The sequence below is a fragment of the Plecotus auritus genome (genome assembly GCF_963455305.1).
Source record: "Plecotus auritus genome assembly, chromosome: 4".
Taxonomy (NCBI): Eukaryota; Metazoa; Chordata; class Mammalia; order Chiroptera; family Vespertilionidae; genus Plecotus; species Plecotus auritus.
The window spans coordinates 146838288-146863392 of NC_137775.1; the positions used below are offsets into that span (position 1 = coordinate 146838288).

Sequence of the window (25105 nt, forward strand, 5' to 3'; positions counted from 1 at the left end):
TATAAAATGCCACATGGGCTGGCGGTAGCCTTGGTTTGGGTAGTGTACTTAATAAAGAATAAAATGACAAAAAAAATAATAAAACAGTATGTATAGATTTTAATAATATTGGAAAAAGAAAAGCTTTTTTTTTCCCCCTTTGAAAATTGTTAGGCTACTTAAACCAGTTTCAACTGTTATGTCCTAAAAGCCTGTTGATTTTGCTTCTACCTGCTTCTAAAAAATGCTTTATTTCTTGTATTTAAAGTCATTTAAATTAATTTTATTTTTAGGACTCTAGTTTTATGGGCAAGTATTCTACGTGTCCTATTCATTTATGGTTCCATACTGTTTAGCAAGTGACAACACACATAACAGGACATATTATTACTAGAGGCCCGGTGCATGAAATTTGTGCACGGCGGGGGGGGGGGGGGGTGTCCCTCAGCCCAGCCTGCACCCTCTCCAACCTGGGACCTCTTGAGGGATGTCCGACTGTCCGTCTAGGCCCAATCCAGGACTGCTGGCTCCCAACCGCTTGCCTGCCTGGCTGCCTGATTGCCCCTAACCACTTCTGCCTGCCAGCCCAATCACCCTCTAACCACTCCCCTGCCAGCCTTATCGATGCCTAACTGCTCCCCTGCTGGCCTGATCACCCACAACTGCCCTCCCCTGCTGGCCATCTTGTGGTGGCCATCTTTGACTACATGGGGGCAGCCATCTTGTGTGTTGGAGTGATGGTCAATTTGCATATTACCTCTTTATTATATAGGATTATTATTGTTTTCAGAATAGGACACCTAGTTGATATTGTCAAGACATGGTATCTATCATCACGGTAATAACAGAAAATGCACACTGTAATCAGATAAGTATTATAGACCCTCAAGCAAAGATATAATTACAGATGCAATTAGCAGTTGTGTCTTCACAATTTTGCTTTAAATGATTAACAAAGATTTTTCTCTCACTTGGAAGAAGGAAGAAACTCCTTACCTATCTAACAGGAATTGTTTTTCTCCAACACCAGGCATGCAAGAAGCCTCGATGAAGCTCACCGAGTCGCTGCATGAAGTCTATGAGCCTGATTGGTATGGGCGGGAAGATGTGAAGATGGTTGGCGAGGTAAGAGCCAGGATGGCCCCACACAGGAGGCCTCGGGGGCTTCTGCGAAGCTCCCACCGAGTGCTGCTCACTCAGCCTGTTCCCCGACCCCCTTTCCACTTCTCAGCCTTAACCATGAGGGGACAGACACCATGTGCATTCACAGACACCATGTACATACACAGTTATGTAACATCTCTGGGCTTCGGTATTCTCTTTTGTGTAGTAATGGCAACAATAAGACTTTCCTCATAAAGCTATTGTGAGAAGTAGATGACAACATGTGTGTACATGCATACATATTTAACCCAGTGATTTTCAATTGGTGTACCTCAATTGGTGTGCTGCAGGAATTTTGAAAATATGCAGTACCTGACTATTTAGTCAGAAGCACTGACCTTTTTTTCTTAGACTTTGTTAAAAAATTAACAATAGCCAACACAATAATAGCCACCCTGTGTGAATGAATCAAAATTATACCTATTTTTTGTCAGATCAGCAAAAACATATATTTTTGGTGTGCCATAGAATTTTAGTAATTTATGTGTGCCAAAAGATGAAATAGGTTGAAAATCACTGATTTAACCCAATGCCTATACATAGGAATAGTAGTAGGAATAATGATAACACCGAATATTCATTGTGTCTTTATCATAATTGGAAGGTGCTTTTCCATTATGACTGTAAATTTTCTTTTTTCTCTGTGGAAGCTTCAGCAATGGTTTATGGTTTGTTTGAAGTGGTTTCTAATTTTCTGGAAGGCTTTGGAAGCTGTCTACGTGAAATTCTTCACAGTCCCGAAGGTCGCCTGGGAAGATTGTGGGGATCTACATTCTTTTTAATAAATATATTTTTATTGATTTAAGAGAGAAAGGGAGAGGGAGAGAGAGATAGAAGCATCAATGATGAGAGAGAATCATTGATTGGCTGCCTCCTGCACACCCCATGCTGGGGATCGAACCTGCAACCTGGGCATGTGCCCTGACTGGTTCATAGGTCAATGCTCAACCACTGAGCATTCTTTACTACATTCTTTATAATTCAGCATCAGAAATACATTTGTTAATGAGCTAAACCTTTAAATAACCTATATTGTCATTTAGAACTGGTAGCCAAACAGCCTAGAAATTTTATTGTATTATTAAACAATCCACATTCTTTCTAGCATTTACTATCTGGGGATGTATTGCTTATCTAATTTTTTAGTTTCATAATTTTTTGAAAGTTTAGTGAAAGGTATTCACTTATGTCTTTATTTCTCTTTTTCTTTCAGAAATGTGATGTGCTGTGGGAAGACTTCCATCAAAAACTAGTGGATGGGTCCCTGCTGACACTGGATACCTATCTGGGCCAATTTCCTGACATAAAGGTATTTTACTCTGTGTCTATAAAGCAAAGAAGCAAATGGTCCCATGTGCTTATTGAAACATGGGCAGGAGGAATCAAAGACAGTTGGTAACTTTTCATTTACTTATTGAGATTTTCATTCTGTCCTATCAGTTTGAAATAAAATGTAGTTATAAAATTCACATTTTCCCCTTTTGTTAATGGCTTCAGCTTTTCTCTATATAAATCTTTTTAATCCTATAGATATCAAGTCAGAAATCATAGATTCCCACTAAATTTTAACCTTTTTTATTTTGAAATGTTTTATTATATACCACTAGAGGCCTGGTGCATGAAATTCATGCATGGGTGGAGGGGGAGTCCCTCAGCCCAGCCTGCACCCTCTCCAATCTGGGACCCCTTGGGGGATGTCCGATTGCCTCCCATAATCCAGGACTGCTGGCTCCTAACTGCTCGCCTGCCTACCTGCCTAATCACCCCTAACCACCTCTGCCTGCCTGCCTGCCTGCCTGATTGCCCCTAACTGCTCCCCTGCTGGCCTGATCACCCCTAACCACCTCTGCCTCTTCCTGCACCTGAGACCCAGGATTCCCTCCTCTGGCCGGTCGCAGGCACCCAGGACCTGAGCTGGCTTCGCCCGGGCCGGCCGCAGCTGCAGGGGACTGTGGATGGGCAGCTTCGCCTGGGCCACAGCTGTAGGCGCTGGCGCCTGGGACCATGGGGTGGGTAGCTTGTCCCTGTATCTTGGAACGAGGCTGAAACAATCTCTCTCTCTTGCTGTAGCATACACATAAAGTTTCAACCCAGATAGAAAATTGTGCAACCATTTCCTATGACGAAGAGTTGAGGAAATAGCAATGTTTAACTTGGGAAGGAAACAATTTGGAATTGGAGAGTAGGGGGGAATAGCTGTTTCTGATACTTGAAAGACTTTTCTTTTGTGAAAAGGAAGTTAGAAGTGGATATAGACTTAATTTCTTTAAAAAGTTAGTGCCGAGTGATGATGGAATGAATGGGTTATTGATGGAAAGGAGGATTATGATTAAAAATACTGAGTGGAGAATTTTCACAGCATGGAACACAGTTGAATTCCTTCCCTCCCATTAAAATCAACAGGCCATGTGTCTTAAAACTTCAGGCAAATTTCCAAATATTTACTGCAGCTCATCAGTGAGGTCTATGGAGTACCATTCATGAGGGGATGTGTTTGACTTCTCCAACTGTGATTGGCAGGGCACCCAGTGTTATGGTTCTTATTATGCAGCATTAATGTCTGAAACCAATGTTGTAATAAGAGCCAGCTTGTCACTAACCCAGGCAGGCTTACAGCTGTGAGCAGTTATTGTAAAATGTAGTTTAGATTCTGTCTTAGCGACCAAGCATGAGCAACTAATTATATACTTACAGCATGGTGCCAAAATGAATCCCAAACTGGGGTAATTATAGAAATTTTAAAAAAGCAATAAAATATTTTTTTACTGCATAAGGTCAGTACACAGTGGGATATCTAAAGAAATTTAGATTGGATTGGATGGATGAAATAAGAATTGTATCATCTATAATAGTAAAAGCATAATATGCTAATTAGACCAGACTTCCTTCTGGATGACCTTCCAGACAACCTTCTGGACGAGGCTGCAGCAAGTGGGGGCTGAGGCAGAGGCAGCTGCCTCCATGGAGGGGGCCGAGCCCCAAGCCCCTTGCACGAATTTCTTGCATCGGGCCTCTAGTTTTCTATATAAAAACTAAAGTGCATTAACTCTACCCTTACTTAGGAGATTTGGTTCTTTTTTTTCAAGTTTCCCAAATATCAGATAAGGAAATAAGATTGATTTGTTTTTCTAATGCAAAACTGTGCATCAAAATAAGGAATGGCCTTCAACATAGTCACTTCTAATGGTGAGTTGTACTCTGTAATTGACTTGTCACACAAGAAAATGAGTCACATTATTTACTTCACTTCTTGTTTTGAACAAAATCTAAGATGACCCAGTGCACTATTTCATCTTATTCCCAGGCTTGGAAGTAATTGAATTTTGGCTGCTTTCGAAAATCTAATTCATCTTCAGAGAATCAAGGTTTTGCTTCCTGGAGCAAAGTCCACAAAGCAGAGCTTTATACAAGTTTGCCTATAGTTACACAAGGCCACTATTTCAAGGGACAGTTTTCCTTTGGATATAACAGATATTTGCTAAAAATGATTAGCTCTGTCATCCCATAGGCCATTGTATCCACCATACTTTATTGAAGCGTTTCTTTCTACCCTGCCTGGGCTTATTCATCACATATCTTTAAGTGAATGTGGTGTGTGAAGCCATACTTTCCACCACTAACAGCAGTTGGAAATGGTATGTACAGAGGGTAAAATGAAAGAGATTGGAATGAGAGAAACTGCCCCAGCCCACTTCTCGCCAGCCCTGAAGGGGGTGTAGAGGAATATCATAGAGTGACAGATGGTAATAATTGAATGATAGACTGCCAGAGAAACATGGGAGCTAGTAGAAGTTCTACCAAGAGTTGGGAGTAGGTCTGGGACTGAGCGAGGCAAGTGAGACCATTAGAATTCAAAATTATTAGGAAGCACCTCTTCCTGGTTGGTGATCCTGCACTTACATGATCCTGAGGGTGAGAGCCTCTTAAAATTTGTGCCCAAGGTGTCTCACTTTCCTCACTCTTGTCTAGGCACTGGTGGGGTAGGGGAGCTGTTATCTAATATATCATTTGGTACAGACTTCCTAAGCAATTCTGGACAAATTAGAGGTTAATATCTTCTCTCATGGGTTGTTACTCATTTCTTACGGGTCCTATTTCATAATTTTTTATTGAACGTTTCGCATCATATATAGAAAAGTAAAGATTGAAGTAATATTTATGTCTTTTTTGTCCGACTGTTGGTGTGGGAGTGCAGTCAGTCTAACTGTAACTTGAGCGGGGTCTGGGTTTTGTTGTCACTTTCCGTGAACTCTGGCTTTCAGAATCCTTTATGGGCTATAGGAGGTGTCTGTGCTTGTGCAAACACCTACTGGTATAATGTTTTCAGACTCTTAAGATGAAGTCTAGTTTGTGCTTCTTTTATGACTCACATACCGTGGGCCCATGGATGCCAGAGAGTTTTTCTCAGTGTTCCTGCTCCCCATCAGGTTTGTTGTTCTTTTATGCCTGTATTGCAGAGGGCATGTGGTCTTTCGCTATTGTCCATCCTCCAGGGGTAGGCAACTATTGCTTGTTTTCAGTACTAGACTCGCAGGGGGAGCAGGGCTGTTTTCTGTTATACGCTCGTGTCCTTGTGTTCGGTAGAATTTACCTTGTACCTGTGGTTGGTCTTGAGCAGTAGTTTTCTGCCTCTGCCCTCGTGAGAACCCCCTCTGCCTGTTATAGGAGTCATATCTTGGACACAAGAAGATTTTATGTCCCTCCCACGGGGGTAGCCACTTACCCTCCGTGTAGCAATTATCTCTGCAGGTATTCTAGGGGCCAGAAGGGTTCTATCCTGTCACCAGAGCAGATTGGTTTTGCTTCTACTCCTCAGAAGCAGCAGATCTTCGCCTGGCCTCTGTGGGCGAGAGGATCTGTTGCTATCTCCTCCAACAGCTTAAAGCGTTTGCTTTGTAAGAGGAAAAGGTCCGTGGAATCGGTTAGGGCTTTGTGCCCACCCCCTAGCTGTCATAGATCCATCCCCTCATTCTCCCTGCACTGCAAGGGAGTGTCTTGTCCTCAACCTTCTGATACATGGAGAGGAGGCCCAAGGAAACAGCACCCCTTAAATGCAATTTCCTCTTGTGTCTTGACACCCAACTATTCTAAACTACACGTTAGCCCCCACTAAGCCTTCGAGGATTTGTTAAAATCTTAGTTGACCTCTTCTTAACCATCTGCATCTAGGAGACAACATTTACCTGTGCCCTGCCAAAGGTGAAATGGCTCGCATGTCTCTCCTCTCACTGGAGGGACTTGTCCCTCTTTAGAATTCAGATTACTTTGTTGCCTTGTGACCTCAGGTCTCTGATACAATCAAGAAAATTATGTTTTTATGTATTATCCAGATTTTTTCTTGTTTATGTGGGAGGGATATTCTTTGCAGCTCTCTATCTCCTAACTGAGGGCAGAAGTCTCTAGGAATCAATATATTTTTTAAGCTCCTGAGATGACTCCAATGAACAAACAGATTGAGGAACATGTCTAAGAAAAAGGATTTTTATTCCTAAGAATCTACTTTAGAGAACTGCTTTTTATAAATCTGCTTTGTAGAACTTTGTAGAACTGAGTGTAATTGCAATTATAAACTCAATTCTACTATTGTCTTCTATTATTTTGAAAATAGAACATTTAAAGATTTAAAATACAGGCTAATCAAGTGAATAGGTTTACCTGCTTCTCTCAACCACTACTAGAATTTTTCTGGTCTTTGACGATAAATTTTGCTTTCCACTCTTCATGACTGGTTTGATTTTTATCAGAAGGGAAGATATTTACCTAATGGTTTTCACACAAATGATTGAAGGCAGTGGCCTGATTTCCACAGGTCACTTGTCTACTAAAATTCCAGTTCACCTTGATCTCCAGCTAAGATCTCAGCTACTCTGGACAAAGAAAGCATTTTAGCAGTAAAAAAAAAAAAAAAAAAAAAAAAAATCTCTGACCAAGTGTCTTTCTTAATGCACATATTTTCCATCGGCAGAATCGCATCGCCAAGCGCAGCAGGAAGCTGGTTGACTATGACAGTGCCCGCCACCATCTGGAGGCTTTACAGAGTTCCAAGAGGAAGGATGAGAGTCGAATCTCTAAGGTAGGGATTGATCTTTCTGTTGAAACCATTCCATATTCTGTGACCTATAGCAACTGTGCTTTAAAAAATGAAATATTGTATTTCCTTTTTAAAGGATATTGGGATCAGGACAGAATTTAAACTGAAACATGGTGCTTGTGGGCTGCTTTCCATCATTTTTAGTTAAAGATAAGGTTTTTGATATTATTGTAGAGTTCACCTGGGTGACACGACTCATACATTTTGATCAGAATAGACTTTGCCCCCCAACAATGCTGTAGGATCAGAGAAAGTAATGTGTTCCTGTGCTTCTCTCTGTGTTTGTGCTCCACACTTGATGCTAAAATGCAGATGCAGATAGGGAACCGAGTTTGAAAATCTCAGACATAACTTGTGATTGAGAGTACAGACGTGCTAGATTTGCATAGCATTCATTTTCTTTTAGGAAACCCATTTTAGTAACTTTTACAGTATGTCAGTCATTTACAGATGCCACTTAATTGATGACATCTGATAACTACTCCCTTCTCTTCCAGTCTTGCTTCCTCCTATCTGCCTACACACAGCTGCCTGGTCTTCCTACAGCACATATTTAGATATGTTTCTCATTGCTTAAGTCTTTTAATGGCTTCTATTGCCAGTAGAAAAAATTTTAAATTGTTTAGCACAGCATGTGCGAACTTCTCTATTTGGTTGTGACTCACCTCTTTATCCTTATCAACTTCCATGAATTTTTTTCCTCTCCTCTCCTTCTATGCACACATCCTGAGCTAGAGGCTTCATGATCTACGTATCGGTTCCTGAGCAGCCACAATAACAGCTGTTCTTCATGGGAGGCCTCAGAGATACCAGCCACATGTTTAACTTCATCTACATCACTTTTCCTTAATACTCCCACCACCTGTCAGCGGGCATTACTATCTCCATTTTATGAATGAGGTAGCTGAGGTAAAAAGTGACATGACAAATTCACAAGGTTAGTGCACTGAAATCCCAACCCAAGGAACTCTACCTTCATATATTGCAATGCTTTAGCCTCTCCCTTCTTCAAGATTCAGTTAAAAAATATTACCTTCTCTAAGGAACCTTTCTTTTCTTTCTACCATCTTCCACAACAGCATACTTCATAACAGTTTACAAGTCCTGTCTTTCAATGTAATTTAGACTTCTCACTAGACTGGGGATTTCTTGGGGAAGCATCTATATTCGCATCCAGAGCAGTGCGTAAGAGGCCATTAACACATTTTTATAGAATGAATGAATCTGCCAGAGAATGTAAGAGCACCCATTGTATTCAATTCAGTTTTCCTAAAACTTAATGCTTCGCATTTATTGAAAAAAATTATGTAGGTATGAAGCAGACTGATTTTTCTTCTACCCAAAATGTTTCCAGGATTCCATAAAGCTATTCCTATTTTATATTAAACTAGAAGCCCAGTGCATGAAAGTCATGCACAGGTAGGGTCCCTAGGCCTGGCTGGTGATCAGGGCCAATCTCGGGGCCTTATAGCTGCCAGCTGGGGCTTTCCTTCATTCCGCACCACTCCCTGGTGATCAGCACATGTCATAGTGAGGGATAGAACTCCTGGTCTCTCGGTCGAACTCCCGAGGGGACACTTTGCATATTAGCCTTTTTTTATATATAGATGATTAAGTTGTGTATAGAAATGGCTTGTGTTATGTGATTTCTTTTTTTTTAGTGTAAACACATGTTATGTGTCATTTCTAGGCAGAAGAGGAATTTCAGAAAGCACAGAAAGTGTTTGAAGAGTTTAACGTTGACTTGCAAGAGGAGTTACCATCGTTATGGTCAAGGTAAAGGTGTATTTGTACAGGTTGTACCTGTCCCTTTTAGAAGTTTAAGAAGAGTGAATATACAGTGAATATGCCGTATCTTGTCCTTGTTGCCTGTGACCGTTCAGCGTTTCACTGGAAGTGTTCTATAGTCTACGCTTTCCCATATGGGAGATACTTGCCACTTGTGGCTGGCTGTTGAGTACTTGGAATGTAACAGAATTTTAAATTAAGCTTATTTTATTTTGATTCACTTAGATTTAAATAACCTCACGTAGCTAGCAGTAGCCATATTGGATGTCACAGTTTAAACCTTAATATAGTTATCAAGTGGAGACTCAAATCTCAGTTAAAGGCATTAGGAGAATTTCCCTTAACCTAGAAGTTTACAAGGATACCCTTTCACATAGCATTTAATAGTACACTTAAGAAACTTATTCTAAGGAAATAAATGGTAAAGCTCTGCACAGTTTTAATTCACAGGTCTTCATTAGGGTTTGGTTCATCATAGTGACATATTAATGAAAATAAAACAGAACTCATCAATCAACTTCAGCTACCTCCCCCATCTGCACCCACCTTCTGTTTAAATCTGACCTGCTCTTCAGGGCAGCCTATGTTTGTCTTCTCAAACAGATGTTCGCAGCTGGCACAGGGCTCCTTATTCCCCTCGCCTCTCCAGTTCCTTTAGCTGTTTCTGACAATCTAGTTATTTTTCATATTTAGTCATGTATGGCCTTTGTGATAACTTTAACATTTACACCCTGTCTGGAAACCTGCTTCTTTCTTTTACCAGTATTAATGGAGCATGTGTTCATTAATCAGTCTCCTCTAATGAGATTGTTAGTTCCTGGGGCCACCTTAGCCCACCACCAGGCATGCACCCAGTGTAGGCTAAGCCCTTTGTTGACTAATTGAGGGAAAGTATGAGGAATCACTGACTGGTTAACTGGGGTCCTGGAAAAGGAGTCCCGAGTTGTCACATAAAGTGCCCAGGAAGACTTCTCTGCCAACAGTACAATGAGTTGGGTCCCTCTGCACGGTTGTCGGCATCTGCAGTCTCTCCTCTCCCATGCAGCTTTTGCCTTAGTTACTTTCTCAAATGCAGGTCCAGGCCCTCTCCTTTCCCCACTCGCAAACATGGCCAGAGGCCACAGATAACCATTGCCTGCAGATAAACATTGTGCTTTGCAATCAGGAAGGTCCTCTGTCTTAGAGCACAGGTCTACACCACCAGGCTCTGTCTCCTTGGCTTCTGGTCTGACTCTCTTTAGTACTTACTATTTCCCAAGCACCCTGTACAAGGATTTTCTTTATTAATATACTAGTAGCCCTGCGCACAAATCTGTCTACCAGTAGCTCGCTGCCACCCTCTAGTACAGCCGTGGGCAAACTATGGCCCGCGGGCCGGATCCGGCCCATTCGGCTGTTCTATCCGGCCCTTGGAGCCGAAAGAGCGGAGGGTTCTCTTGCTCTCCCCTCCACTCCTTTACTTTGAATTTATATTAGTTCACACAAACACTCCATCCATGCTTTTGTTCTGGCCCTCCAGTTCAGTTTAAGAACCCATTGTGGCCCTCGAGTCAAAAAGTTTGCCCACCCTGCTCTAGTAGCTCTCTGCCCACTGCCCCGCCCTCCTGTACGCCCCCAACTCCCCCGCGATAGCTTGCTGCCCCACCCTCCTGCTGATCCGTGATCCGGTCGTTACACGGTCGTTACGTGGTCGGTCGTTATGCTTCACTGTGTAACGACCATTTGCATATTACATCTTTATTATATAGGACTAGAGGCCCGATGCACGAAAATTGTGCAAGAGTAGGCCTGCCTTCCCCTAGCTGCAGGCACCAGCTTCCCTCTGGCACCCGGGACCCAGGCTTCCCTGCGGCTGCCAGCAGGTACCCGGGCCCCGGCTTCATCTGGCAGGTTGTCCGGAAGGACATCTGGTCTAATTAGCATATTACGCTTTTATTATTATAGATGTTTACGTATGTTTATATAACTATATTCACACACATACACAAACATATACATGGTTATATATATAATTTTAATTCAATTAAAAGAAAAAAATTGTGAAATTAGGAACACATGATCAATGTAGAGATAGAATATCAAGATTAAGTGAAACATTTGTCTTTCTCTCTCCAGCTTATTTCATTTAGCATAAAACCCTCAAGCTCCATTTGTCTTATTGCAAATGGCAGGATTTCCTTTTTCTCATGCATAAATAATATTGTATATATATTTATATATACATATGCACAATAATCTATACTAATAAAAGAGAAAGATGCAAATTGACCATACCTTTGCGATGCTCACCAGCCAATCAGGAGTGAGTATGCAAATTAACCCAACAAAGATGGTGGGTTAATTTGCACACGCAGGCATTCCGCACTGCTGCAGCTGCTCAGGGCCTCTGGGCAGCGTGGGAAGGCAGGGCCAGAGCAGAAAGAGGCGGCTCCGGGGCCGGAGCGAAGGTGGTGCCGGCAACCAGGGAAGGGAAGGCCCATTCTTGCACAAATCTTCGTGCATCAGGCTGCTAGTATTATATATAATCTCACATCTTCTTTATCCATTCATCCATTGATGGATACTTGGGTTCTGCCCATATCTTTTGTGAATAATGCTGCAATTAATGTGAGAATTGATTTGTCTCTTGAGATCCTGAATTGCCAGGGTCATATTTTAGTTCTATTTTAAATTTTTTGAGGAACCTTCACACTTTTTTCCATAGTGGCTGCACCATTTCACAACAGTGTGCAAGGATTCTCTTTTCTACACATCCTTGCCAATGCTTGCTTTTCTTGTCTTTTTTATGATAGCCATTATAACAGGTGTGAGGTAATACTTTATGCTATCACTTATATGTGGAATCTAAAAAAAAATTTAAAAGTTAAAAAGAGGCAAACTCACAGAAACAAATTAGAAAAGTGGATGCCATTGGCTGGGGGTGCAGGAAATAGGGAGAGGTTGGTAAAAGGGTATAAACTTTCAGCTATAAGATAAATAAGGTCTGGGGATCTAATATAAAGCATGATGACTATAGTTAATAACACTGTTACATAATTGAAATTTGCTAAGGGAGTAGAACTTCAAAGTTCTCATAAAAAAAAAAGCGAGGTGATAGATGTGCTAATTAACTAAATGGGGGATCCTTTCACAACATACAGGGTGGGCAAATTGGGTTTACAGTTGTGTATACTCAAAACAGAGTTTTTCCTCATATTACTATTTATTAATTATTGTACTTTCCGTATATGAACTATTATAAACCTATTTTGCCCACCTTTGTATATGTAAATCAAGTAACCACAGTGTACACTTTAGATATCTTATGATTTTGTTAATTGTATCTCAGTAAAGCTTGGGAAAAAAAAAAACGATGAAGGAAACCCAGTTAAACTAGTCTTATAAAGTGTGTGGGATTTTTTGTTTTGTTTTGTTTTTTAAGAAGATTAAGTGAAACATGGTAGAAATTTAAGGTACAGGTTAAGCCATAGAAAAAGCAAGTCTTATTGGTTGGAGAGAGTTAGCACTCAACTATTTTTTCACCTCAGAATCTCTAAATTGGACTTCTAGCTTTTATTTTGTTAAAATTATAATCCACCTAACTCATGGGAAAGCACAGAAGTTGCAATATTCATGCTTCAGCAAAATTTCTCAGCAAATATTTCATGCTTTTGTATTGCGTTTTCCTCCTTTTGGGTCCAAATACTGGTCCTCTGATTATTAATTGCATGACCTTGGACAGTTAACCTCTCTGTGCCTCAGTTTTCCTGGATATAAAGTGGGGACCACTACCTCAACAATAAGTGAGGGAATATATAAAAATACTGAGATAGCTGCTCTCTCTCTGAGCTTTAATGATGATGAAACATTGGGCTACCTTTGCTTGCTGGAATCTAACACACCACAGGATACAGCTAAACCATAAGAAGCCCCCTTTCTCTATCCTTCATCTCATTCTTTAAATCCTTTATTGTGTATAGACACATTCCTATTTCCCAGTTAGTATTCTTATCATAAACTTCCTGAGTATATGTTTAATCAATGTATTATTCGGTATCTAAGTTCTTTCTTGCTCTTGATTGAGATTTGGAATCTAATTAACCAATTAGGATTCTGGGCTTATTTTTGATAATGTCAGTGAAACAGAAACATGAATTAAATCAAAGTGTAATTTACACAGGTGGACTCAAAAGGATTGAATTTACACCAGAGTCCAAAGAGCCCTCCTTCAGAGCAGAGGGAGCTTATACTGTGGCTGCTGGACTGAATCCACTGGGCTGACTAGTGTATTACTGTTAGGGAGCTAAATAGCCTAAGGGACTTTGCTCATGTCACAGAACACCTGCCTCCTGCCCTCAATGCCTTTGCTTCACAGAGAGGCTTGAGATATTTGTGAATGGACAGCTTGTACTTTCATTTGTTCAATGAAAGCACACTCTTACTTTAGCTGAAGAATTGTAATTAACTTATAGGTCTTTTATTTTTTTCTGTCACACAAATTTCAGAATCAAAATATACTAAAACCAGACCATTTACATTTGTAAAGATTAAAAATAAACTTTGCTTTCTCCAGACCTTTATAAGATACAGATCTGAAATACAAGTAAATGCTTAGGGCAGTGGTTCCGAAGTGTTATCTCTGAACCAGTGCCATCAGTAGCACCTAGAGCTGGTTAGAAATGCCATTTCTTCACCCCCACCTCAGACCTGCTGAATCAGAAACAAACCTCCAGGTGACTGTGAAGCACCCTCAGGTGTGGGAACCATGTCTTAGGGTATTCACTACATTTTAGGAGAGGTGCGCTAGGCCAAAAAAATATATTATTTTTGTTCATATTTTTGATCAGGAACAGTTGGGCATACTTTGGTTTAAGTATTTTACTTAACCCAACTTATTCAAAATTATATAAATAAAACCTGTTTTAATATATTTCATTGCTATGGGTGGGTGGGAAGAGATCAACCAAAGAACTTTATGCATATATGCATAACCCATGAACACAGACAGTAGTGTAAAGGCCTGGGGCTTGGAGCATGGTCAGGTTAGAAGGGGTCAATAGAGGAAATGGGGGGACATATGTAATACTTTCAACAATAAATATTTTTTAAAAATACAGTTTTGCTCACTGGTCTTTCCCTTCTATTCTTTCCTCTTTGCATCTCCACATGGTAGACGAGTTGGGTTCTATGTCAATACCTTCAAAAATGTCTCTAGCCTTGAGGCCAAATTTCATAAGGAAATTGCCGTGGTGAGTAATGATGATTACTTTTACATGTGGAATATAAAGTAAATGAACATTTATTCTGGAAGCAAATGAAGTGGCATAGCATTATACAAAGAATGCGTTCACTTGCATGTTGTTTTTAATAGTGTATTATTACTCTTAGTAATACTTCTAAAAGTTTTTTGTTGTGACCACATAGTTCTCTATATCTGACCAAGATTTTAGTGCGTGGGTATACAAAAGTGCTCTCGCGAATCACTAGCTGCTTTGATTTCTCTTCTGAAATTACTTTTGTCATTGTCACAGTTTTAGAGTTTTGCATTTGTTTTTCAGTCAGTTTTTAATGTTGGAGTTTCAAGTGATACTTTAAGCTGAGGAAGGTATGTCTCCAAATATTCAGATAATCGGCAGCTGTGCTGTCCACTGGTCTTCTCTCGGTTTAGCAGGTGGTTGTTTGTATAACTTTATCTCCAGTAGAGTCCATGTAAACAGTTATTTTTTGTTTTCTGTTCTGTACTCTGGTTAAGAAATATATGTAAAGTTTTAAAAGTTTATTTGTGTTTGTGACCTTTTTGACACAAATTCTAACTTTTCAATAAACCTTTTTTGGGGGGGCAATAGCCCGAGTAGGCATCAAAATGATTTGCAGCTAATAGACAGGTGGCCTCTGTCCCCTTAGCTTTGCCACAAACTGTATGAAGTGATGACGAAACTGGGCGAGCAGCATGCTGACAAGGCCTTCACCATTCAAGGTGCTCCCAGGTAGGCCATGTTCATCAGAGCCGCGTTCATGTCCATTCACCTCTAATGCAATGCTTATTGTAAGTTCTGCAGTCTGTATCAGCCTATGCTATTTTACTCATCCTATAAAAATCTAAAATGAAGGAGCCTTTCCATATACCAGAGGCAGACACCAGCCTTACTTAATTCTATACTTTTTTATATTTTTTAAAATATATATTTTTATTGATTTCAGAGAGGAAGGGAGAGGGAGAGACAGATGGAAATATCAGTGATGAGAGAGAATCATTGATTGGCTGCCTCTTGCATACCCCACACTGGGGACCAAGCCCGAAACCTGGGCATGTGCCCTGACTGGGAATCGAACCCTGACCTCCTGTTAATAGGTTGATGCTCAACCACTGAGCCATGCCCGCTGGCCTGCTTTTTCACGTTTACCTTCAGCCTTCAGATTTGCCCACCATGGCCTTTTCTCATCTTCACCATAGAATTGACTCTCTGCCTCTGGGCATTCCATGGGAACTGAGAGCAATGGTATAAATTTTAACATATAATTTCTAGTTGTGCACTTGTTCTTTCTTTGGAGAAGGAAGGAATTCCCCAAACTCATAACCATTAACCCTGAGATTTATCGTTGGTGATGACATACTTAAAGAATCCATTTTGAGAAAGGAAGGAGAAAGTACGTGAGACCTCACCATCATCTTACCTCCTAACTGCACCTCACAAACACTGCATGGCTCTGCTTGTATTGCGTATGGTTGTTTTTAGTGTGCCAATCAAGTACACCAAAGGCACAGTGATCCACAGGCAAAGTATCTGTGTTGCCAGGGTCATTTGGCTTTATACCAGCTTTCTCCTGTGATTTTGGAATCCCTTTTAATCTATCCTTCACAGGCATTATATATTCAAGGAATGCAGGCATTGGGCTGGAAGTCCAAAGACCCAGCTTTCAGTTTTGTGACTCTACATGTGGTTAACATGCATTGCCTTTCTTAAGTCCAAGAGTCTCTCTGGTTAAAGATCTCATTTTTTCAATCAGTAGGGGAGAAAGATGCTATTGGAATAAACAGTGTTAATAGGCAGTGTGACATTCTACATTTGCAATTTTAACATCAATATATACACTCATACACATACATTTATAGAAATACATATATTTCTATATATAGAAATATATGCCCCACCATCTCCATCTGTCAGTGTGAGGTCTCTCTGAAGGAAGCTGATATTCTTATCGTTGCTCTTTGCATAAGCTGTATTCATAGTCTCTGTATGGCTTCTGTATGTACTAAGTGGGCATGAAGTGTAGCTTCTCCTTCTAAGGGAAAGAATATTGCCTAAAAGAATGCATGAAATGGGTAGGGCTACTGTTTCCAATACAGCTAGGAACAAAGTAAGAAGCAATATCAAAATGACTTTTGGGTGTTTTAGAAATAAAATACATCAACAAAATGAAGGATTGCTCCTTTATGGAGAAATGAAAGGGATAAATGCATCTGAAAACTTCTAAGTTGATAAGTCAGATAAAATGGAGAGAGTAGGGCCATGGTCACTTAACAAATGTTCCTTTCATTTTTTGTTCAATGTTCCTCTGCAGAACGAGGTGGTGAGTAAGCTCAGTGGGATCTATCTCAGTTAAGCATAGACTGGGGCGGGGCTTCCCGACAGAGGTCGTGATTGTTGGCACATGGCCCGGTCCTGGGGTGTGGCCTTGCTCTCTCTGTAGCACCCATTCCCCTGTAGACCATGCTGCTGTGTACATGCTCATTTAGTTTGGGATGCAGGTTCCCTCAGCTATAGACTTTTGAAATTCTTAGAAGCAGAATGTATCCCAAATGCCCTCTTAGTCATTAAATTTGGGCTGTTCACAGCACCTGGCCTGGTGCCATGGATGTGGTGGGTTGTCAGTAAATATTTCTGACTCTGGTCCATCACATAATTTTTTTAAAAATATATTTTATTGATTTTTTTACAGAGAGGAAGGGAGAAGGATAGAGAGTTAGAAACATCGATGAGAGAGAAACATTGATCAGCTGCCTCCTGCACACCTCCTACTGGGCATGTGCCCGCAACCAAGGTACATGCCCTTGACCGGAATTGAACCTGGGACCTTTCAGTCCATAGGCCGATGCTCTATCCACTGAGCCAAACCGGTTAGGGCCCATCACATAATTTATTTGCACATTTCAAGGTGCCTGAGCTGAGTCATTGTTCTTTAAGGTGTGGAAGCAGAAACAGTTAATGAAATTAATTTCCAAGTGGTATCAGGAAGCACTCCTATGAAATCTTAATTAACATTACCCTAAGGATGCCTTTTAACATAAAAGTTATACTTTTCAAGGAAGGTTTTTCTATAGATTACGACATAGCAAGATTCTCCTGTAAATCAAAAGTGAAATTAGCTCATTCAATTCAGCTTATGTTTGAAAGATTCTTGCAGGGCCCCTTTGGGTCAGTGGAAAGAATAAGGGTTGCATTAGTAAGGCCTGAATTCAGATCCAGTAAATTGCCAAGTGACTTTAGGGATTTTTAACCCCTCTGCATGTGTATTGTGGTGATTAGAGATAATCTATGAACAGGGTCTGGCACACAGTGGTCAATAAATGGTACTAGTTATTACATCAACGTTCATAAGCATCAGAATTAACCTGGAAGGTGGAGTAGATAAATAATAGCTGTTAAGGCTCAGGATTTCTCTGGAGTGGAGGACCCCTGATAAATAAATACTGCTCCTTAGAAGGCCCCTTGCTCACATCTCCTGTGTTCATCTAGTGACTCGGGTCCTCTCCGCATCGCAAAGACACCATCACCGCCCGAGGAGCCTTCACCCCTTCCGAGCCCGACAGCCAGTCCCAATCATACGCTGGCGCCTGCATCTCCCGCACCAGCACGGCCTCGGTCACCTTCTCAGGTAGGAAGAGATCAAATACATTGCGGTGACTAGAAGAGCGTGTGGTGGGGTGACCCCATCTGGGATAGCCCTGCGTTCTGGGGCATCGAGAGGAGTTTCTGGTTGGGAGATTTTGAGGGGTGAAGCTTTAGGCATTGTGATTGTCACTAAGGAGTCAACTCATTTTTCTTATTTGGATTTTTATTTCCTGGCACATCCTATACCTGAGTGTTTATCTCAGGCTCCCCTACTCTCCTCTGCTCCCATCTCTTGCTTCCTTTCCTAAAGCTTCGTGTAATCCTACCTTCTCTGTGAAACCTCCCTCCTGTAGCTCTTTAGGTAACATTCGGGGCAATTTATAGACATGAAAAGCTCTTTTGTGTATATGTGATTTCATACTTTTTAAAACATATATGTATTTGATTTCAGAGAGGAAGGGAGAGGGAGAGCGAGATAGAAACATCAATGATGAGAGAGAATCATTGATAGGCTGCCTCCTGCACTCCCAACACTGGGGATTGAGCCTGCAACCCTGGCATGTACCCTGACGGGGAATCGAACTGTGACCTCCTGGTTCACAGGTTACGTTCAACCACTGAGCCACGCCGGCCAGGCTTCACACTTTGTATCACCCGCCATATATTGTACATGAATAGACACTCAACCAAAGTGTAGGAAGCAAATGATTGAAAGAAACAGTAAGGGCCAGGGAAAGGCAAATATAGAGAAAATTTGCCACCCATTTCTTTCCTCCTTTGGGTGAAAATGAAATTCCATTGAGAAATCTTAAAGTCTCCAGTGCAGTTCAAGCTTTCATGTATACGGCTGAGAATAAGTAAGGAGAGTCCCAGGAAGATGTATGGAACAGATAGACCCTTAAAGTTCTTTGGAAAATATTGGAGTGGAAAATGAAATGCTTCCTGCCTGTATGTAGTCTCAGTGATTCCAGTGAAAAACTTGCTTGACTGTAATTTAAAATTTTTAATTTATTGCTGAGGTGAGAAGTCATATTCATTTGCTTCAGAGAAGGTATGGCCTTCGTTTAACCTGAGAGTCACAGGCACCTGCCTCGGGCCCTGTGTGTAGCTCTTGTGTTGAGGTGAATGGAGCCTCAGAGCCTGGATTTTTTTATTGGACCAGTGCTTGTCAGTGCTCAGAGAGACACCCCAGCAGGTGGCATTGTTTACCTTAATCAAGTAGGTTTCTATGTGCAGATCTGCATTTTGGTTAGTGATCTGTCTTCCCAGCTCTGATCACAGGAGATTTCTGCGTGTCTCACATGTCATCTTTGGCTGAATTAAGTATTGTTTGTGTTTATTGCCTCACAGACGAGGAAAGGACCACCTGTCCCACCTCTGCCTAAAGTCACCCCGACAAAGGAACTGCAGCAGGAGAACATCATCAGTTTCTTTGAGGACAACTTTGTTCCAGAAATCAGCGTGACGACACCTTCCCAGGTGAGTGCCTAGTACAGAGGTCCATGAAGCAGCATGGCAGAGGGCCCTTGGGGCCAGCTCTAAAGAGAGTGGCAGAGCCCTAGTCAGTTTGACTCAGCGGTTAGGGTGTCAGGACTGAAGAGTCTTGAGTTCAATTCCATTCAAGGGCACATACCTGGGTTGTAGGGATGATCTTCTGTCCCAGTCGGGGCATGTGCAGGAGCCAACCAATGGGTGTCTCCCTAACTCTCACATAGATGTTTCTCTCTCTGTCTCTCCCTGTCCCTTCCACTCTCTCTAAAAATCAATGGAAAAGATATCCTTGGGTGAGGATTAACAAAAAGAAAGAAAGTGGCAGATATTAGAGCCAGCAATATAATTTCAGTTGCTATTTAGGTTTGCTTGTCTAAAGCATTTTCAAATATTTGAAAATGCTCACATTATTTTTGTTTATTAAGATTAAGTAGCACATACTTATTGTAGAAAATGGGAAAATACTGAAAAGTGTAAAACGAAGAATTCTAATAATCACTTAAAACATACCGCTCTGACTTAGTCACAAATATGCTTTGACTTATTTATTTTGGTCTTTCCCCCCAACCCCCACCCCAGTTATATACTGATTTTGCCCACAATACTCAAATTGTATTGTTATGTACTCCTGACTTTTCTACGTAATCTCACTGAGCGTTTTTTCATGTCATAGGATTATCTTCTTTAAAAAAATGTTTGACCAGTGTAGTCTATCAGATGGAATTAGCAACCTCTGATTGTGACCATAGTTTGCTTTTGATTTTTCCATTATTTCACTGGCACTTTGGTGAACATCAATATAAATGAATTCATGTTTGCACCTTTATTACTTCTTTTATATGATTTCCCACTAAAGAATAGGAAAATGAAATTAAAGAGGTGAATATTTAAAGTCTTTTGCCCTTCAGCAGGCTTTAAGGTATCTATGCACATGATTTGGCACATGGAACCATCAGTGTTGCCCTGGATTTCGAAGCACCTGGTGCAGGTGCTCCACCCCTGGCCACCCTCAGGGCACTGTAGACCTGTGTCTCCCAGTGGCTTGGCGCTCCCCTTGCCTTGAGAATGGTCTTGACTTCCAGAGCTGCTCCTCCTGTCATGGAAGCCAACTCTTTGTTTTAAGAGTGAAAGTCCCCAGTCATGCCAGTATCATTCCTCCCAGTGTTCTCAGGATTAGAAGTAATATTTACATTTTTCAAGATGTGTGAGTGCAAGACTTTAATGACTGAACACATCAATAGCAACACTGCATACAACAGCCTAATTATAGTCACATATAATAGTAGAAGTAATGTACTGATATTAGGGGGTTCAGAAAATAAAAAGCAGCGCAGTGGCAAATCATAATTTGTCATCTTTTTGGAGGCCATTTCTCAAGAGACAATGCTTTTGGCTACTTATTCCCTTCTTCTGTGTGAAATGCTGTATTTGTGTGGATTGCTGAATTTGTTAAGCTACCTAGGGTTTGAAATAAGACTTAGCAGGTCCTGTGAGGAGGGGGAATTGCATGTTTATCAGTGCAAGGACAAGTCATGCCTGTGGATACACAGATGCTGCCAGGAATAGCTGCCTGGAACCAAACGATCTTACTCAGCACCTGCTGGCACCAGACTTGAGCTGTGCTGTCTGTTTGCTAACAGCCCAGCTTCGTTCTCTTCTTTGCTAGTTTCCAGTCCAGAGTGTTTAGGGCGATAGCGTTCTTACTCTCACGTTGCTTTCACCTGGACCCTTTGAGAACATCCTCCCAATTGTGTCACAAAGGGAGAACGTGGCCACCTAGATACCATGTGTGCTCACCTAAGGACATTTCCATCAGCAGCCGAGGCCACTGAAGTAGAGGAGACATGACAGGTGGACTAGTGCTGAAATAAAGATGGGGTTCAAGCAGTTTGAAATGTGTTTATTTGCAGTTTGCTGGCTCATAGATAAGGGTCCTTCATGGTGAGGGGGAGGGAAGGGTCAAAGCAGTTTTTAAAATTACAAATCCCAGAAGAGGCCGCTAAGTACTTCTGAGAGCATTAACTTTTGCTGGTATTGTTGAGTGAGTGTGATAGGAACAGTCAAGAGTTGGGGGAGAGGAACAGCAAGCACCTTTCAAAACAGAACCTTCTCCAGCCGCTGCTGCAGGGAGACAGCCGGTAGAGCGCTTGCTGGTGTGACCAGTCTTCGTGCAGACTGCGAAGTTGTTGGAAAGGGAGGGGGAGCCTCTCAGGCCCAGTACCTTTTATAACTTACTGGCTGTAGGTCACGTCCATCAATCTTATCAATATGCCAGGCGATTTGCAAAAACTACCTACTGGAGACATTTTGGGGGTGCATTTTGGGGGTTCAGTTTCCTTTATATGATTTTCTTTTAATATGGGGAGGAGGCAGAAAGGTGTTTCTGTCATTTTTTTTCTGAATCTGAGAAGCAGCATGGCTCTAGCAGGTGGACACATGGAAGCATTTCCATGGACTCAGTGGCTGTTAGTCTTATTTCATGATGTCAAGAGAAGGAGTGAAGCAAAGTTTCATATTTCAATCTCCTTTTTAGCTTCTTGAGCGACATAATCTGATTTTATTTTAAAATTTACAGGTACTACCTTTCCATGAAGCATCCTAACAATTCCCTTCCTTGCTTGTTCCTCGGTAGATATAGATATAGCCATTTTGTGTTGCTTTAGCCGTTTGGGTCCCATCCAGCAGCGTCTGATTCAGCAGATCTGGGCTGGGGGCCAAGCATCTGCTTTTCTAACAAGCTCCCAGGTGATGCTGACACTGCTGGTCTTGAGATCACACGTGAGAACCACTGTTTTACAGCATCAGGATTCCTTCCACATGATGCAATTTTGTGGCTATGAACAAAGTACCACAGCGAATTAACAGATTTCTTCCAGGGCAAAAGTCAACTGGGTCAAGTTGGACCATTTACAATTGTCCATTAAAATATAATGTGACTTTACATGTTCTATACTTAGGGCGGCTGGACTTACACACATGTATATGTGTGCTCATGATATTAGGTATATTGATCAGATTATATGTCAAGTTAAATATTCTAAGTGAACGGATTATCTCATCGGAATAATAATGTTTTTAGACATGCACATAGAAATGATTCAAAAATAAACAGAAATCTCAGGAGAAAATGAGATGCCAGCTGCCAAGAAGCAGAGTATCAAAAGCTAGGAAGCTGAGATGTACTGAGAAGGTTTTCTCCGGATACATACATTACATTCCTGTGATCTTCAGGTCATTATCCCTATTTCAGAGATGAGCAAATTTGTCATCTTTCTGCTACACTGCGTGGCTCCAGGGCAGACATAAACAGGCAACCCCTTTTTGCTCTTTGTGTAATTCTATCAAATTACTCTTTGATGTGAGTGTCTTAAGGTATAACTCTCAAGATTAAGGGGAAAAAACAAATATACATTGAGCCTGAAAAAAATCAGCTATACATGTCAAAGACAGCCAAACTAATATTATGGCTATTTGATAACAATTTTACATAGATATACATGATTACTAATAGTAATTAACTACATTAGCTTCCATTTCAGTGTTGAGTATATCCTATATTTTATGTACAATGTATTTGTTGTCTTTATCACTCATGGTAATCTTAGTGGATAAAATTATTTTCATTGTATGTATGAAGCTCAATGAAGCTGAATTAATGGCTCAGAGAGAGACAACTAGTAAGTGGCAAAATTGGGCTACACACCCAGATTTATTTATCTCAATCAAAGGCTCAGCATAGCAATTATAGTTTAATGCCTCTTTTCACCCATGATCTCTAAATTCCCATTTGAGCCTCCTTAAGGGGACCCATTAGGCTCATAAGGGACTTGGATGTATTTGTGCAGCCTGAAATTTTATGGAGGACTCACAGAGCATTGAGAATTCCTCTGCCGATCTTGAGGATCCCTGTTTGAAAGAGGTGGGGCTGGATCTCAGTGGCAGCTTGGAAGAGCATGGGAGTAATAAGTATCTGATTGCTTTCCTGATCAGTGGTGTTGCAGGTTAGGGACCCAGGGCAATATATAACTTCCTTCAGCTCAGTCTCCTCATCTTCATATGGGAAAAATATGCTATCTGCTCTTCAATTTTTTTGTAATGATCAGACAAACCAGGTAAATCTCAGATTGGGGAATAGGGTAAAGTAATTCTTTTAAGGCAATAGTGTTGTTGTCATTAGACTGCAGCAAAGTGCATGTGCCGGAAGCCAGTTCCAGCATGTAATAATTGCAAGAGTTTCATCAAAAGTTTGATGGAATTTGGGGACTCAACAAGGGCTGAGTCACATATGTTATTGCCTGCTGGAATGGCTAAAGGCATTTCCCCAAACCTGAAAAGGATGCATTAAATTGATTGTTTGCTGCCAGACAGCTCAGGGCATCTTAATCTACATATTATTGCCTCCTACTGGCCAAACACCTGAACAGCCATAGGCTATTCCCCAATCTGACAATGCTTCTGTACAAAACCCTACCCTTTGAAGTGTATATCTCCACCTTGCCTTGGGACAAATTGTGTTAATAAAAAGCAAGGGGTCCTGAGACAAGGAGAACTTGGTTTCTTTAGCCAGGCTCCTCTGACCCCCGATGCCTTTCAAAATTATCTTTCGTCTCTGGACTCTTACTTAAGTTACACACAGCCTTTCTCCAGATTGCTGAACCTTTCTTAATGCCAGAACAAGAACCCTGGCATGCATGAACACGAGTTAATGTTAATATGTATAAAATTATTACCAAAGAGCCTGCCAAGCACATTCTAAGTGTAATATATGTTTTCAAAATGTTAAAAATGTAATTTGTACCAATATAAAAGTTGGTAACAAAACTCATGCTGAATTTGAATAGGGGCCAACAGAATCAGTTGACAGTTTTGTGGTTGTAACTAGTAAAGAAAGAGGGATGGATCTCAGTAGAACATTATCCTTGTGAAATTTAAAAAGTATATATATGAGGAGTAATCATGCTGCAAAACAGATAACTCAAAAAAGAGCTCAAAATCAACATCATGATATTTAAGTAGATTTCCTTCTACAATGAGTGTAGATAAACTAAAAAAATATATTCCCTGTTATGGTCCCAAGCTTTCTACACATTCCTGAGTTAAATTATTTTATGTTTATGACCAATATTAATTAAAATAACTCCTGTTCTTTAAAGTTTTTCTCTCAACAGCTGTGTTCTCATATAATACTTTATCCATTGTTGTGATATTTCAGTTTTTAGACAACAGATGGTCAAAATTGAAGCTTATATTAAATATCAAACACATGTAACTTGAATTGTGTGAAAACCAATCCTTTACCATGTCTAGTTTATGGGGACTTTATTTCAGCTCTGCCTCATACTGTGTAACTTGAACCTGGGTTAGGCCACCTTCAAGCCCACGTTATTTTTTCTATATCATGATACCATAATAAATGAACAAATGTTAATATTTATTTTTATAAATTTTTGCTATTATTATAGTAGGGCTTTTGTTCTCTGTCCTATTTGACTTACCTTCTTTCTAATCCAGGAATGTTATTGGGCTAAGAGCTCATTTTGTGGTGAACATTGGGGGACATAGTTGTCTTCTCTTCCTCCCTTTCTTCCTTTCACTCTCCCTCCCTCATACTCACAGTCCAGAAAAACAATATTATGGATGAGGAATGAATACATGATAACTAACTGTAGGGATACGGTACCACTGGGATGTGGTCACAGTAGACAATGATTCCTTTCTTCTTCCTTTTAAAATTTAGCTTCACAGGGGACATCATAGCAGTGAGTTACTGTAATGA

The 25105-nt window shown here is 40.8% G+C and overlaps 1 protein-coding gene across 1 annotated transcript in view; it reads left to right on the top strand.

Annotated features, from left to right (window-relative positions):
• Nucleotides 1-25105, top strand: part of AMPH (amphiphysin) — a 158508-nt gene that overhangs the window by 92273 nt on the left and 41130 nt on the right. Inside the window, exons 4-11 of the mRNA XM_080666970.1 lie at nucleotides 1010-1104; nucleotides 2357-2452; nucleotides 7109-7216; nucleotides 8925-9010; nucleotides 14175-14250; nucleotides 14906-14988; nucleotides 17743-17881; nucleotides 19189-19317. Of these exons, the coding sequence (XP_080523096.1) occupies nucleotides 1010-1104; nucleotides 2357-2452; nucleotides 7109-7216; nucleotides 8925-9010; nucleotides 14175-14250; nucleotides 14906-14988; nucleotides 17743-17881; nucleotides 19189-19317 (812 nt within the window). The remainder of the gene's footprint in view (nucleotides 1-1009; nucleotides 1105-2356; nucleotides 2453-7108; nucleotides 7217-8924; nucleotides 9011-14174; nucleotides 14251-14905; nucleotides 14989-17742; nucleotides 17882-19188; nucleotides 19318-25105) is intronic.